This window comes from Equus quagga, chromosome 15 (genome assembly GCF_021613505.1).
Source record: "Equus quagga isolate Etosha38 chromosome 15, UCLA_HA_Equagga_1.0, whole genome shotgun sequence".
Classification (NCBI taxonomy): domain Eukaryota; kingdom Metazoa; phylum Chordata; class Mammalia; order Perissodactyla; family Equidae; genus Equus; species Equus quagga.
This window is the reverse complement of record NC_060281.1, coordinates 41,118,998-41,135,127: the sequence shown is the minus strand read 5'-3', so window position 1 is coordinate 41,135,127 and position 16,130 is coordinate 41,118,998. Positions and strand designations below refer to the sequence as shown.

The window sequence follows — 16,130 nt, the reverse complement described above, 5'->3', positions numbered from 1 at the left end:
TAGGCTGGAGCTCTCACTCGCAGCAGGCTGGATGGCAGACAGGTGGGTGCAAGGCTGGTCCTCACATCCTCCAGCAGACAGCCAAGGCTTCATGACCACGAGTTTTAACATAGTATAAAACACTGTACTCTTTCTCCTTTTAATAAAGGGCAAGGAGATTTCAATTCATTTCCTCTGTTGTAGGGGTTTATTTAAGGACACAAAAATAAGTGAAACCTCTCTATGTTAGGATGAAGCTTTCTCCTTCTTGAGACGCTAGTCGTTAAAGTATGAGGTCCCTCAGCAGAAAGGATTAAATGCAAACACCAAATATTATCATCTCTGCTTAAATTTCAATTTATATGTGATACAGAGAAAATGAATAAAGGAACTAACCTGAATGAGAAATATTCAAGCAGCTTAAGAATGGATATACCTTAAGAAAGAACGCATTTGACAGGTCACAGGGATAGGTCAAAGGTTTGCTGAATAGCGGAGCACTGGACAAGCAGAAGAAAGAGCATTTTGAACAACATTTTTTGAACAGCTGGTGTGAGGCATCCTGAGAACCTCAGAGCCGTGTCATCACTATTGAAATTTCTGCAAACAAACCTTAGTGCAAACGCTACCGTCTCCTCCTAAGTGGAAACTTCCCAGGCTCCATGGCTTATCATAGGTCAAAATCTGGTATGTGGAAACCTCTCCTGCTCTCATATATCACTCTGCTTTGCATCATCAGAAGTTTATGGCTTTCTATCCTGACCAATTAAAGGATACGTACGGTATTTCATTTCCTATCCTCTTACTCCATTTTAAACTATTTCAATAAACTCTAATGCTTATAATCATCAAAGCCTTGTCATCCACTCTAGAACCTTCATTTGTGACATCACACAATATTGCGAAAACGAATCAATGTTGTAAATAACCCCTAACGACCTGATAAATAAGCACATCCCAGCTAACCCGCCCCTAGCGGTCACAGAGGAAAGTCAAACTGACCTGCAGGTGGCGCTGGCACAACAAAAGCCTTCAGTTCAACTCCAGTTTTCGGTAAAGTTATTATTATATTATCTCCAGCAGACACCATGAGCTCTTTCACTGAAAGTTAATTAGAAATAGTGCATTCCATTATATATACCAGAATTATGTTCAACTACTGTCCTACAATAGATTTGTTTTTAGTATCCATAAAATAACATATTTTTGTAATAGTTCTTCATATGATTTTATCTAAGACACACTTTCCCTCCTGCTAGTAAATGAACTGTGCCCTATATTATGCTGCAGGGTAAACTTCACAAACTTAAAACAGTCTATGTGGGTTGGCACTGTGAAGAAATAATGATTCAGACCAACTGAGCAAGGTGTTGGGTGACAAGAGTTTTGTGAAACAGGTGGGGTACTACGGATTGGGTCTATTTTTCTCTCTTGCTGCCAGCTTTTCTTGACTCCTTGGTATGTGCTTCTTTAGTCATAAAAAGATTGAGTGCAATCATAAGTGTTTCTATATCATTAGTCACACACCACTCAGTTCTTCTGATAGTAACCAAATGAATTATTGCTAATGGCCTTGCTCTTGACACCTTTCCAAGAGAAAATGCAGTCAACCTCAATATAAAAAGGCTATTTTAACCAAGCAGCAGAAAGATTCGCTCTCATCAAAAGCTCTTATCCACTAAATCAGTGTTCAGAAGAATGCTCGTTTACTTTCTCTATAACCAGGATTACACCGATATATTCCATTGGCTTGACTCAACTGGACATCAGTTTCACTTGTAAAATACAATTGAGATATGTCAAGATATCACACAGAGAAAAGCAAACATTAGGAAAAAAGCTGAGTGCTCTCGAGAGGTCTCAACTGCTTGGACGTGTGGTTCATTTAAATCTGCTCCTCTCAGTCAGTACTCGGTCCCTCGTCCCTCAAGTGCCTTCTTGACCACCTGCAGAGCCTTCGCTGCCTTCTCTGGCTCTTCTTTCCTGTCACTTTCACAGACTTGTTGCCTGAAGGTGAGCAACTGTGGACCTGGAAGGGACATCGATCCAAGCCTATCATCGATCCAAGCCTATCATTTCACAAGATGAGGAAACTGAGCTCTTGAAAGGTAAAGCAAGTTGCTTAAGGATATATGGGTAAGTAGCAATAGATCTACCAAAATTTAACTAACTTAAATGTATTTATTTCAACAACCACTTATATACCAGATTAAGCTGTACCGGGCACTGTCCCAAGGGTTTTAAAATTATCAATTCATTTAACCCTCAAACAACTCCATGCAATAGGTACTAATAGGTACCCAAGGACCCTAATTCCCAGGCCAGTTTCCTCTTGAATATACTACATGGCTTCTCCTCCACCATTATCCTTCTCTGTACTTAGGGATCAAAGTAAATAATCAAGGAAGAGAGGTTAATCCTCAAAGTACGTTACCCATAGAAAGGCTCAGAAAACATGACGAAGCCTGATAACTTCTCTATTAGTAAATCTAATGGGAGCTTTTCAGTCCTCCCCATGACCTCAGCAAAACACGGTCCTCTCATTCCTCCTCCTACTTGGAATTCTCTCCTCCTTACTTCCCTCAGTCCACGCTCTCCTCTTTGTTTCCTACGTCCGTGGCACGGCCACTCAGTCAGCTCTGAAGGCTCCTTCTGCTCTCCCAGCTTACCCTGCCACTCTCCCTGGATGGTCCCATATGCCCCCAAGTCTTCAACTATAACCTTCACACTGATGACTCTTAGTCCTTTATCTTCTGCCCAAGTGCTCACTTAATTTTCAGTTCCATATATTCATATATCTCAGTCTTTTTTCCTTCAGCCTGACATTCAACCATTCATCAAATCCTAATGATTCTACCCCCTTAATATCTCTTGAATCTGGCGCCTTGTCTCCATCCCTGTGGCCACTCACTGTAGTTTTTTAACGGATCTTCTTACCTCCAGTCAACTCCATACTATTTTCTTGATTCAAATCTGATCATTTCACTTTCCTGCTTGAAATCGTTCAGGGATTCTCCATACTCATTCAATAAAACACAAATTCCTTAGCACAGAACACAGGATCCTTCAAAATCTTGCATTTCTTGCCATTCCCACTCCATTCACATGATCAGTTCCAGCCTGTACGAACTCCTTACAATTCTCCCAAAACGTCACATGTGCTCTTGTACTTCTGTCCTCTTGCACAGGCAGTGAATGAGATGATGGGTGGGAAAGGCCAAGCATGGTGCCTGGCACTCAGTAAGTGCTCAGTAAATATAATTAACATTATTGTTATTACTCATGTTGCTCCCTCGACCTGCACAACATACCAACCCCATTGTAGCTGGCTCACTCCATCCTGGCATTATCACTTCTGGAGAGCCTTCTCTGGACCTTCAAAGTAGGTCGGGTGGGGTGCCCCTTCTCTGCTCCCGTAGCATCCTCTCACAACACTTACCATATGGTATCAAACCATCTATTTACTTGTCAGTCTTGTCTTCTGGCCTATAGAGTCACTGAGGGAAAAGACAATGACTATTCATCTTTTAATCCCCAGTGTGTAGTATTCTGGCACATGGTAAATGCTCAAAAATGTGCCTGGAGGGAATGAGTAAACTTCAAAAGTTGTCTCTACTATATTCTACAGCATGTCTCCAATACATTCCTTCCAGTTGTATTTTTTTAAAGTTACCTGTCCTGGGAGCAGTGGGAGCAGATCCAGGTTGCTCAGGTGTGGCAGACTCAGTGGGAACGATGCTCGTGGTAAGGCTTGGGATGCTATGCTCTGTGCTCTGTGGGGCGACTGTGAGAACTGGGCTTTTCTCCACCATGGCTGGGCTGAACTCCAGGCTGGCTGGAGGAGGATTATGGGAAGGCATTAGAACCTAGGAGATCAATTACAAGGGAAAGTTGTTATGGAAAAAAACAAGGTTGAAGTCTTCAAGCCAACACAATGTCAGTGACCTTTTTCATTCAGTAGCATTTGAAATACCATGTCTAATATCACAAAACTCTAGGACTCTAAACCATCTCTTTCAAATATTCTCTCTGCTATCTATCAAAAATGCAAGGCAACAGTGGGTTAGACAATTATTATAGGCAAACACACACACACACAAAATATTCAAGATAAAGAGAGAGAAAATAATTAAGGTAGCCCTTGAACTAATCAGTAAGACAATAATTGAAGACAATCAGATAATTCAACTGTGAACAGGCTTCTAGAGTAAATGATCTCTATTCATCCGTTGTGTATAAACTATAACTTGAAGTTTGGTTATAACTTGGTTGAAGTTATGGTTATAGAGTTAACCAACTTAAAGTTTTTCAATTAAATATGTGCCAGAGAGAAGTCTCATAATATGAAAATAAAATGCTCTTCTGAGCCTCAACTGCCAGTGACTGTGTGGTGCCAAACTCAGGCTAAGAAGACAGGAGACCCAAAGGGGAAATTGCACTAAGAACGCCACAGAAAGAAAAGCTATAATTCACACGTAAACTGGAGAGGGGGCTGTTGGTGTTTACTGAAAACAGCTACTCTTTGCTGTTGAGAAAAGAACACGGCAGACATTTTGTGACTGGATAACTGATATCACAGCTAATATTAACTGAATACCCACTGAGTTCCAGATATTGACTAGGGAAGTGGCGACACCTTCAGCAACAAATTTCAGAAACCAAGGCAAAAAGAAGATTAAGCGTTAAAGTGAAAATATATTGATCAGACTAAGAGAAATCAATTGACCAACATTTTAAAAATCAGGTAGTGGGTCTACTACAGCTTTAAGATGCGCGATTTCCTTGAAGTTTCAGGCATCTGGGTTTGTGAAGTGACTGCCAATATATGAGGTTTTTCATTGCATCTGTACTTTCTGAGAATAGCATGAAATTCAGAATCACCGCAAACCAGAGTTTCAGAATATGTATTCAAAGCATATGATAGTGGGGCCGCTGCAAATTCCACAAGATGAACTGGATTTTTTTAGCCTTACAGAATCTTGAAAAAATATTGCCATGTTGAAATAAAGAATGAAGTCTGTAGATACTAAGACACTTCTGGTCAAGGTCTCAAAGTCACCAGGAAATGGCTGAGAGAGAAGAAAATGTCACTCCTGCCTCCTCTCTAGAACATTCTCTTTCCCACCATGCTGCCTCTCTAGGCTGGAATCACATGCCAGTTCTTCACTTTAGCTATTCAGTCATCTTTAAATGACCTCCACGTAGAACTCTTTGCTAAGTTATCAGGATACAGATCCTCTTTGACATACTCCACCCAAAGAAAATGGATCTTCTATGGAAGCAACTGAGCACCAGCGGCCCCCATTTTAGCTTTTTGATGTAAAGCCGAGGCTGGTCAATAAAAGTCTCAAATGACTCGTTTCATTTCTCTACTCTTATTTACTTTGAAACAACTTGTTTTAGGTGAATCTGTCTAGTCTTGTGCACTTGAAAACAAAACTGCAGAAAACGTGTTTTATCCTCTACAAATTTAGTCTTGATTTGTTTCAAATTCCCTGAATTTGTCCTATTCAATTGCAGTAATTTATGAATACTGCTGCTATGAACATTCACGTTCAAGTCTTTGTGTAGACACATGTTTTCATTTCTCTTGGGTAAATACTAAAAAGTGGAATTGCTGGTGTAGGGCAACAGAATTTGCTACCCCAAAATATGTCTCTTTGGCTTGATTATTTTTAAGAACAAAAAACTCAGGAAGAAACTCTGACCTCCTCAACTGCCTAAAAGAATTTAAGGTAGAAAGCCTGTTCCAGGAAGGAGCAATCACCATACATAACTATAGTATATTATGAACTAGGTGTGGTAGACAGGGAGGAACCCAGCAAGGCCCATGTGATCCAAGTCCCCTCCATGTCCCATTATCTTTGCGAGGTATGGCAAACGTTTGTTTACAAAACATTTGCATTTCCATCTCCAGGTGAATTTCCTTCTTTCCCTTTGAAGTCCCAAACTACTACCTCCAACATCCTCCTTTGTCTTTAGCTGAAGGTGGTATTTAAGGTGGTGGCTTCAGCCATTTTGGCCATTTCCATTTTCCTGGGTTTCTCCCATGTATACATGTTATTAAACTTTGTTTGATTTTCTCCTGTTATTCTGTATCATGTCAATTTAGTTCTTAGACCAGCCAGAAGAATCTAGAAGGCTAGAGCAATATTTCTTCCTCCCCTACACTGGGGCATATAGTAATTCTAAGTTTAACATTTTGAGGAAGTGCCAGATGTTTTCCAAAGTGCCCGTACCATTTTACTTTCCCACCAGCAGTGTCTGAGAGTTCCAATTTCTCTATATCCTTACTAACACTTATTCTCAGTTTTTTTCATTCTAGCCACTCTAGTGAAGTAATATCTCATTGTGGCTTTAATTTGCATTTCCCTAAAGATTAATGGTGTTAAAACAATTAAATGAGGAGGCCATTAGACCAAGGTGGCTCTAATGCCCTGGCAGCCTAAGCAAGGCCAACTAGGCTTTAAGCTATACCCAATCAATAATTTTCTTACTTTGCCTCCAGCTTTGCTCTATCAAAGTCTCCCCATGCGCTCCTGTTGGTAGAGCACTCCTTCTGGTTTGGCGTTGCCCAGTTGGAATGGATTTTTGCTTTAACTCTTAAAATTTTTCATATGCCTTAGTTTATCTTTTAACAATGGTATTGAGTATCTTTTCATGTGCTTATTGGCCATTCTTCTGACTTCTTTGAAGCAACACCTATTCAGATCCTTTGCCCATTTCTAACTGGGTTGTCTTATTATTCAGCTCTAAGAGTCCTTTATATATTCCAGATACAAAATTTACGGTATATGATTTACAAATATTTTATCCCATTCCATGGGTGTTCACTTTCTTGGTGTTCAATACATTTTGACTTAATTTTTTAACATGGTATGAGGCAGGGGCCTATCAAAATTGACTACAGTGGAGCCATTTTAAAATGGAGTCAGAGCTGCCTTTCCAAAGAAACTGCTTTGCTGTCTTGAACCTTGGACTGGGATGAACCTTTGGACTGGGCCAAAATAGCAATTGTTTGAGAAAGCAGCAGGAGCACGGACACCCTGATCACAAAAATGAGGACCGCAGACCTTCTGAAGAGAGAATCAATAGTCAACCAACACTTAGCCAAGATTAGCTCTCTTCCTTCAATGCCAATTAAAATTATAATACAACCTTCCTTCTTTGCCTTTAAAAGCCCCTGACTTTTACTCCCCAGAGGAACACATTCTGGATTTCTACCTGTGTCTCCCAAATTGCAATTCTAATTGCCCAAATAAAGATCTGCTGTTTAAATTGTAGTGATTTTTCATCAGTTGAGAGGCCTAAATTCATTCTTTTGTATGGGAATATCCAGTTACCTCAGTACCATTTGTTTAAAAGACTATTCTTTTCCCCCATTGAATTTTCTTAGCACATTTATCAAATACAAGTGTACTATTTTAAACACTTTTTTGTTGAGAGAAGAAATCTTTCTTTCTATCAATATTCCAAACTTTGCACTTCCTCAGAATAAAATCATATTTCTTATTATGATACCTATCTGTTTATCAACACTTATTCAAGGATTAACTATAACTCAATGCAGCTCAAAAAAATTTAATGTGATTGTAGGGGATAAGTTGTATTTCAATGGAAAATAAAATACTGTCTACAGGATATCCTGCCAGGTTATCTGATTCTAGTATTTCTTGTATTTGAGCAATCTTACAACTTTATAAGTTGTAGGTAACTGATAACAATGCAAAATAATTCTTGTCTATAGACAAGTAGATTTTACCCCGTCTGGTAGAAATTAAAAATTGAGCTCCCTCCCCTCCTGCCTGGAAAAACCAGTTTTGCCTCCATTTGCACATTTATTTCAACATTGTTGATCTATGAATGTTTTCATTCTTTGGATTTTTTTGTGCAACAATTATAACATTTTCCTAGTTGACTCAATGATTAATGAGTGACTAAAATCTCTAACACATGCTCATTTTATATATGTACAAGTCATGATTTTACCTTTGTTTGATTGTTATCTCTTAACATAAGCAACCTCAAAGAACTCATGAGCCAAAACATTTTTAATAGAGCTTGATTTGAAACACTTCCATCCATAGAAGCTAGAAAGTAAATGATCTGGTAACATAAAAGATAGCATATTATGTTAATATTTAGTGATATGAGAAAAGAACATGGTTAAGTTTTGACAGTTTCAGATTATTTTTTAATTGAGTTTTAAAAATTTTAAGACAATTGAAAGTACAGAAAAATATAGAAACTTTGAAAAGTATTGTAAAGTACACCAAAACAGAAAAACATTTCTGATAATCTCACCATTAAAGAAACTTTTTTTATGGTTGAGATTGTAATGTATAGGCAATTCAATCCAGCTTTCTTCACTTACTCTAACCTAAGCACTGATATCTCCAATAGTATTTTCCTTTAAAAAAAAGTCTTAATTGGTTTATGTCCCTTTACATTCCGATCTGTCCTCTTGCATCTTGAAATACAATAGTTTCTCCCATGACCTGTCCTTTTGTCACTTTGATGAGGATTATTTTAGGCTGGTTACTTTTAAAAACTGCAGATGAGAAGGAGGCTCTGAGGAGTGGAATTTGCTTGCCCTTTGATAAGAGATATTTGCATTTGTGAAGGAAGTCTCCATCTGTGGGGGGTGTCTCCCTCTCTGCACCAGGAGGAAGGGGGGATGGCCTTATCTCTGGAAACTCTTAATGCGGAAGGCAAGGACTTAAGTTGTTTACTGCCTGGTAACCTCATGTAGCTGACTCCCCTCACCAGCACCATCCTCCTTTGTCTTTAGCTGAAGATAATATTTAAGGTGGTGGCTTCTGGTATTTACTTAATCTGGTTTGATTCTTATCTAAAAGTTACAGGACCACCCAATAACCACACCCTACCAACACTGATACCATTTTAACAACTCTTTTCACATATTCTTTCCTTTGTCTTGTAAAGAGATAACTCACATACCTATGCCTTAAATTTAGCCCTACGCTCAGCCCATGTTTGCAGTAGCAGCTCCTCCTGCCCATGGGTCTATCCCCATGCAGCAGCTTTGACTGCCCATGGGTCCTGTCCCCATGCAGCAGCTCCTCCTGCCCGTGGGTTCTGTCCCCATGCAGCAGCTCTGACTGCCCATGGGTGCTGTCCCCATGCTATTCCATACTATTTTCTAAATAAAAGAGCACTACTGCCAGACCTTGAGAGTCCAAGAAATCTTTCTTTCTACTCCTTGGCTCACTGACCCCACATCAACTTCCTTTCCAACTGCATTCGGCTTCCCCTAGTCAACGTGCTCACCACATTCTCATCAACTCCTGCCTGGCATTTCCCAGATGAGCAGCTTCTGAGCTCTCCAACTACTCTCTCCTCACAGCAGTCTCCTTTTCTATCTCCTTGACCTTCTGCCAATCACACTTGAACCTTCCCCCTGCTTTTGGAATGTCTACTCTCCCAGAGATTCCTACGCTGTTTCACCTGGGTTTTTCATGGGAAGTTTTGTACAGTATAGCTTACATTCTCTCCTTAGTATCTCTCTCCTCCTATCCAACTGATTCACGTCACTGGTGAATTTTTAGCAACCCACGCACCCGATGGGTCTCGAAGAAACTGCAGGGGTGCAGAATATGTCATCCCAAAATATGGCACTTGACATATTGATTATTTTGAATTAAAGGTACTTGAGAAATAATCCAGTGCAAGAAGGACATTCTGACCCTCCCCTGTCCCCCTGAAAGCAGAAGAGAAATCTCCCGCATGAAAGGTACCCTCCCTGTAAGAGGAGGATAGAAGGCATCCTTATCACCAGAGATAGGAAATTTAGGGCCACGGAGGCTGCATAAACAAATCTTGTTTTAAAAAAAAAAAAGACAACAGACCCAAAATGGAGTCAGTTATGCTAAGCTCCATGTCCCCAAACCATGATTTCACTTAATTACAGTTTCAGCTCTCCCAGAAATGGAAGCTTAAACTAGTCAATCAGAATCATCTGATCGGCACTAGTGAGGTCATCTGCCTGATAGACCCCTGTCATTCCCTAAAGGAAAGGAACTTTGCAATAACCAACAGGCTTTTTTGTCTAGTATAACTTCCTTGTTCCCACTCCCTTCTGGCTATACAAGTTTTTCATTTCGTACAGCTCCTCAGAGCTTCTTTCTATCTGTTAGATTGGATGCTGCCTGATTTGAATTGATTTTTGCTCACACAAACGCTTGAAATTTTTAACATGCCTCAGTTTATCTTTTAACAGTTCTTACTTGTTCATCAAGCCCAGAGCACTTTGTCCTGTCAATTGTTCACAAATTTACTGTTTATTTTATCTAAAAGATTGCTGCTTTGGTCATTTCTTTGAGTCTCATATTTTCATGAGACTCCCCAACATACAAAATTAAATTGGTTTTTCTTTTCTTAGTCTGTCTTATTTCAATTTAATTACTAGACCAGCCAAAGAACCTAGAAGGGAAGAAAGGAAAACTTTTCTGCCCCTACAAAACCTACGATGATACATTTTCAAAGCCCCAGGGTATATGTGCTGTGTACATGGGCTGGCTCCTGGGACTTCTATAAAATCCTCATTCACCTTGGATACTGACAGAGGCATCTCTAGGCAGAAGCACTGAATCATCATTAGGTGGCTCACTTGTGAAGGCAGAACAACTATTTCTTCTTTTAAAGTCTGGTCCCGAGAGCACAGCAGAGGAACAAGGTGTTCTCTTTCCTGGAAGGCTCTGAGAGTCATTGTTCTTGCTGACACCTGAGACAGCTGCCCTTAGGAGGAAACTGCTGGCTCTGAAATGAGTGCCTGGCGCATTGCAGCGTAATGAATGTCTGGCTCTGAAAAGCAACCTCAGCCCCTCCAGCCCTCAGCTCTCCTCAGTCCCTCCCACCCCCTCAAGCACATACCAACCACACCTACCTGTTTTCCAGGGCTGTTGCTGGATTGTTCCTGGAGCTGAAAAGTCTCTTTCTCCAACACCTCTCCTGAAGATGGAGTAGTCACCAAAGGAAGCAACAACCTTCTCTCCGGAGAGTGTTTTGGGGCTGGGGTCCATGCTGACTCGTTTAGCTTATGGAGCTCCCGGTCCAGATAACGGGGCTCAGGGTCCTCCTGCTGCTTCTCCGCTGATGCTGCTGGGCTGTCTCCAGCAGAGGAGTTGAAACGGGCCTCACCACCTGGTAGGAAGCCCCAGTCAGTGTACTCGGCACTCCCTCTGGGCTCCTGCTTGCTGATGGGCTGGAAGATGTCCTGCTCCAGCTCCTGATAGTCGTCCGAGTACTCAGACATCTCCTCTAGGCCCCCATCTTTGTCTAGAAAAGGCAAGTCCTTTCTGATATCCTCAGGTGAGTCCCCCCAGATTCCTGATGGGGAACCCCTCTTTAGCATCATCTCCCCAAAGTCCAGCAACTGTGCAGGCCGCGGAGCAGGCCTGACCACAAAGGTGAGATAAGACCTCATGGAGTCCATCTTCTTGGGCTCACAGTTCTGTTTGTGTGGGCAGCTCACCAGGTAGCAGCGGCCTTCAAACGACCAAGCCAGGTCACAGCTGGACAGGTCACAACAAGCGGCTGTGCAGTCCACCGTGGGGGTGGTTTGAGGCACCCGCATGATTCTGGTAGTTTCCAAGTTAGGTAAAATGATTGCATTGGAATATGTCCTTCCCTCACTGCACTTCGTACAGGTGCACCCTGCAAACAAGGCAGATTCCAATGAGGACGAGAGGCATGTCACATCTGGGAAGCAAATAAACATCCAGCATTTCCTAGAGAACGTCCACTGCATTATCTTGCAGTCCATCCATCAACACACCTCTCCATACATTTATCCTCCTGCCCTTCCACCCTCACCCATCCATCCATAGATTCTTCCACCTGTCCATCTCACCTTCCTTCTCTCGTCATGTAATGTTACTCCACAAGTGAAAAGAAGCATTCTTTTCTATGTGGGTATTGCTTTTATATTATTTATATTTTGCTTCTCACCCAAAATTCAGTTATAAAGGTTTACTTTAGGGACAACATCATATTGTTGCTGTTGTTAACTGGGTTTTTTTTTTAATCTCACAGGTTATTCTGATGATAGAGCAAATTGACAGGGAAACATCAAAGGAGAGAAACACTTGTCCTCCATGCCGATCTCTGACAACCAGCTTTAATCCAATTCTAAATAATGAACTACAGATGTTTCCAAGGCATATACAGCAGGTATTAGAGTGGTGCCACGCAGGTGTGGTCTGCAGACATAGGGCCACAAACTGTCACCAATCCATGACAAAATAACAGAACTTGAGGCTTTTAGAAACTTCTGTAGCAATTTGTCATTGCCTGAAATGCAAGTGCAAAATCACTTTTCTTTTTTGTTTATTTGTTTGTTGATATTTTACAGAATCAGTCTATGTTGGATTGGAAATAAGAATAAATGGGTCCCTCACCACATATGGTTGAGAAGCACTGTATCTGAGTTCTGCGGCAGAACTCAGAATGGCAAGAGATCGCCTTCCTAGTGAGGGCTCATCACTGACAGTTCTTTTAATAGCTGGGACTTTTTTCATAGTGACAGTCAGAGATTACTTCTAATTGGAGGTAAGAGACATGGTTAAATACAGTATATGAATCATCTTTATTTTTACCTGTGCATATGTCATTATTATTATAATTTTTTTTGGAAGAAGAAGATTAGCCCTGAGCTAACATCTGCTGCCCATGCTCCTCTTTTTTGCTGAGGAAGACTGGCCCTGAGCTAACATCCATGCCTATCTTCCTCTACTTTATATGTGGGGCGCCTGCCACAGCATGGCTTGACATTCGGTGTGTAGGTCCAGACCCAGGATCTGAACCAGCAAACCCTGGGCCACCAAAGTGGAATGTGCGAACTTAACCACTGTGCCACCAGGCCGGCCCCTGTTATAAATTTTTAAGAATCATTCAGTGCCACACATTGACTCTACAGGAAAGTTTAATTGGTCCAACTTAATAGAAATTAGATATAGTAGATAAGCTTCTTTCCTAAGGAATAAGCAAGCAATAAATTCAACTGAAATGACATTTTCTCAAACACAAATCTACTTTTTAAAAATCATCTTGATAGTTTTAGCCTTTTATTTTCTAAAGAAAAGCTTAATCTCAGATATGGAGGGGAAAAAAACCAACTCCAGCTGAACATAGGAAAATAGCATTTCTAATTAAGTCAAGAGATGATGAAGGGTGGAGAACAGAGACAGGTAATCTCCAACTCCCAGCTCTACTCTTAAAAATATTGCCTTTATTTGTAAGGATACCACTACATCCCTGTGTGGACTTTAAATGAAGATCCAAGCTAGAGATTTCTTTCAAACACAAATGGCAGGATATGCTGTATTTCTCTTGAAAAACTGTTGGGTCATCTCCTTTTGGACAATGTGCTTCATAGAAACTATCATGTTCCATTTCTGGCTCTGGCCACGAGACAGCTCAAAAGCCAACTTGTAAAACTGTGTTCCAGGAACCACCGTACAGGGAAAAGGCTGTGATCCTGGAGCAAGCAAATTGTTACTGGTGGGTAAGGAGGACTTTCCATGGCAGAAGCCTTCAACACAAAGCTTTAAGCAGGTTTCAGTCAGGTAGACTGCCATACACCTCTGGGGCAGATTATGTCTTTGTTCTGCAGAAAGTCACCTTAATGGGCTGTTTAGATATACACACTTTAACCAAAGATCTTAATGCAAAATAAAGAAGTTTGAGAAGGTGGGGTTCCCAACAAATAAACTGTTCTTCCTTTGGGCCAAGTTCCCATAATTAGTTCAGAATCTATTAGACTCACTCTAGAAAGCTCTTGAAAAGATCAGAGAACACTCACCCATGTCTGTAAGCTCTATAAATTCCCAGCCCAATCCATGCACACAGTAGGCACTCCATGATTGTTGACATCAATAAAATAATTGGTTAGCATTTTTCCAAGGTAAAGAGGATAGAGAGGGAAGATAGGGAAACTGCAAATAACATTACTGGGGCTCCATAATTCAGGAATTTTGAATTAACGGAAAGCATCTCACAAGAAAAAGACAAAAAGGAATGAAAAAGCGGGGATTTGAGAGAAAAAAAAATGAGTGCTCAAACATTAATGACAGTATTTTCCAGAGTACAGAGTACACTAAGCATGGAATAAGGAGCATTTTGTCTCACACACTAAGCGGTGGTGAGTTTAATAAGATGGATGGATGGCATGGGGACACTAATCTCCAGGGAATGACAGGGCTTTTCCAATGGTAGCATTTTCTAAAGTTGCCCTTGTATAATCTAAAATGGTGCTTATAAAAATCTAGATGCTTCAGAATCCTGTCCAGGTGCTTATTGACTCCTGAGCCACACCCAATAGGAGTTCTGATAGAGTAGATCTGGATGGGTCCTAGGAAACCACATTTTAACAAGGGTCACACTAAGGTAAGCCTCATGGTTTCACCACACTGACGAACCCTAGACATAAAATCAGTTTCCCTGGCCATACGTCTAACCTCAGTCCTTGGTAAGTTCAAATGGGCTTGGCTGGCCTCGCCCAGGCATAGATCACCAGAATTGATGCTCACCAATGATTTTATGCATTAGGTGTACCCACAGTAAGCAAACAGAATATATGAAAATAAAGATTTATGATAAAAGAGAGTCTGGTCATTTGTTTTCCAAAAAGATCTACTGTGCAATTCTTTTAAATAAATATATAAATAGAAAGTTTTCCTAATATATATGAAATGTGATTTTGTTTTCCCCAAAAGAGTCATGATATTAAAAAACAATTTAAATTCCTGTTTCCAGAAAACCACTCATGCATGCGGTCTGCCTTTCATGCCTTTTATATGTAAAATAATTCTTTTGGAAAGCAAACACATAGCACCTTCACTTCAGGTTGATCTGAGTTGTTTAAGCCAGACAGGAAGCCCAGGTGTGACACTGGTGTCTCCAGGGTAATGGTTTCCTACCTGCAATGGTCACCAGCAGCAGCAATGAAGAGAGCGCACCTGTGGGGGGCGCCATTTTACCTCACACAGTGGGTGGAGGCAGGCTTCTGAGACAGCCCTGAGAGGCCTTTGGTGCACACTTCCTTTGATGTTAGGAGCCAGATTTGGCCTCAAGAACTTCAAAGGAAAAACAGAAAGGAGACAGGAAGGAAGAAAAGAATAGGTAAATGTGAAAACATACACAGTTATTTCTCTCATTTATTCATGTCAGTGGGAAGCCCATCCCATGAACACCACAGGGCCACATCCCAGGCAAATCATCCACCTGAAGTTTGTTCAAACAGCAAGTACAGTTCCTAAGAAGAGGCAAAGGGTTTCATGCTTTCTCCCTTTACAAGCCCAAACCTATGAAATAAGACAGAATCAATCATACTGCTACATTTTATCAATTCTAACATGCAAATATTTTCATACTTTACCATCTCTGAAATAGGGAGTCTTAAGTTGGCCAAGCACTGGGCAGGAAATAGATGCCATTGCTTGTGCATACTGACTGACTATGCAGAACTGGTGTCAGAGGCTTGGAAGGAAGACAACGTGAAGCACTCTTTTAAGAAATGCTGCATCCCCAGTGCTTGTGACCGCACAGCACAACATTGTGTGGAAACACAGATATCACTAACTGCCTTGACAAGGGATTCAGCAGAAATGGACTAAGATTGTGAGGAAATTTAAGATACCTTAATTTATATTCACTTATAGATCCTTTTTTTTCTACTTTTTTCTTTTTTGAGGAAGATTAGCCCTGAGCTAACATCCATGCCCATCTTCCTCTATTTTATATGTGGGATGCTGCCACAGCGTGGCTTGATAAGCAGTGCCTAGGTCCACGCTGAGGATCCCACCTGGCAAACCCTGGGTGGCCAAAGCAGAGCGCCTGAATTTAATCCCTGCACCACTGGCACGGCCGCCCTATAGTTCTTTTTTACATATGCACAACAATGGTTTACGATAAAATTCTGCCTAAAGAAATCTCTTTCATTGGGTAGAAATACTCTAAATGATACAAAAGCAATGTACCATGGTATGATACAGGATTTTTTCTTTAGTGGTATTTAAAATAATGATGTATCTTATAATCACTAGCATCTTAGATTCAATGAAATATGGTAAAATTAGCTTTTTATTTTTGCCTGGCACTTTCTTTAGTGTGATCTTCACAACAATCCAAGC

At 40.8% G+C, this 16,130-nt stretch overlaps 1 protein-coding gene across 3 annotated transcripts in view; it reads right to left on the bottom strand.

The window, feature by feature from the left end:
* Window positions 1-16,130, bottom strand: part of KIAA0319 (KIAA0319 ortholog) — a 91,600-nt gene that overhangs the window by 39,954 nt on the left and 35,516 nt on the right. For 2 of the 3 annotated variants that reach the window (XR_006885371.1, XM_046640615.1), the window contains 3 exons: window positions 10,886-11,655; window positions 3,653-3,845; window positions 982-1,080 (listed from right to left, as the gene is read on the bottom strand). Coding sequence is in view for 2 of the 3 variants with exons in the window: in XM_046640615.1 (XP_046496571.1) it covers window positions 982-1,080; window positions 3,653-3,845; window positions 10,886-11,655 (1,062 nt within the window). In the remaining variant the exon portion in view is untranslated. Of the gene's footprint in view, window positions 1-981; window positions 1,081-3,652; window positions 3,846-10,885; window positions 11,656-14,918; window positions 15,075-16,130 lie in introns of all 3 variants that reach the window. The other variant, XM_046640616.1, reaches the window with a different exon arrangement.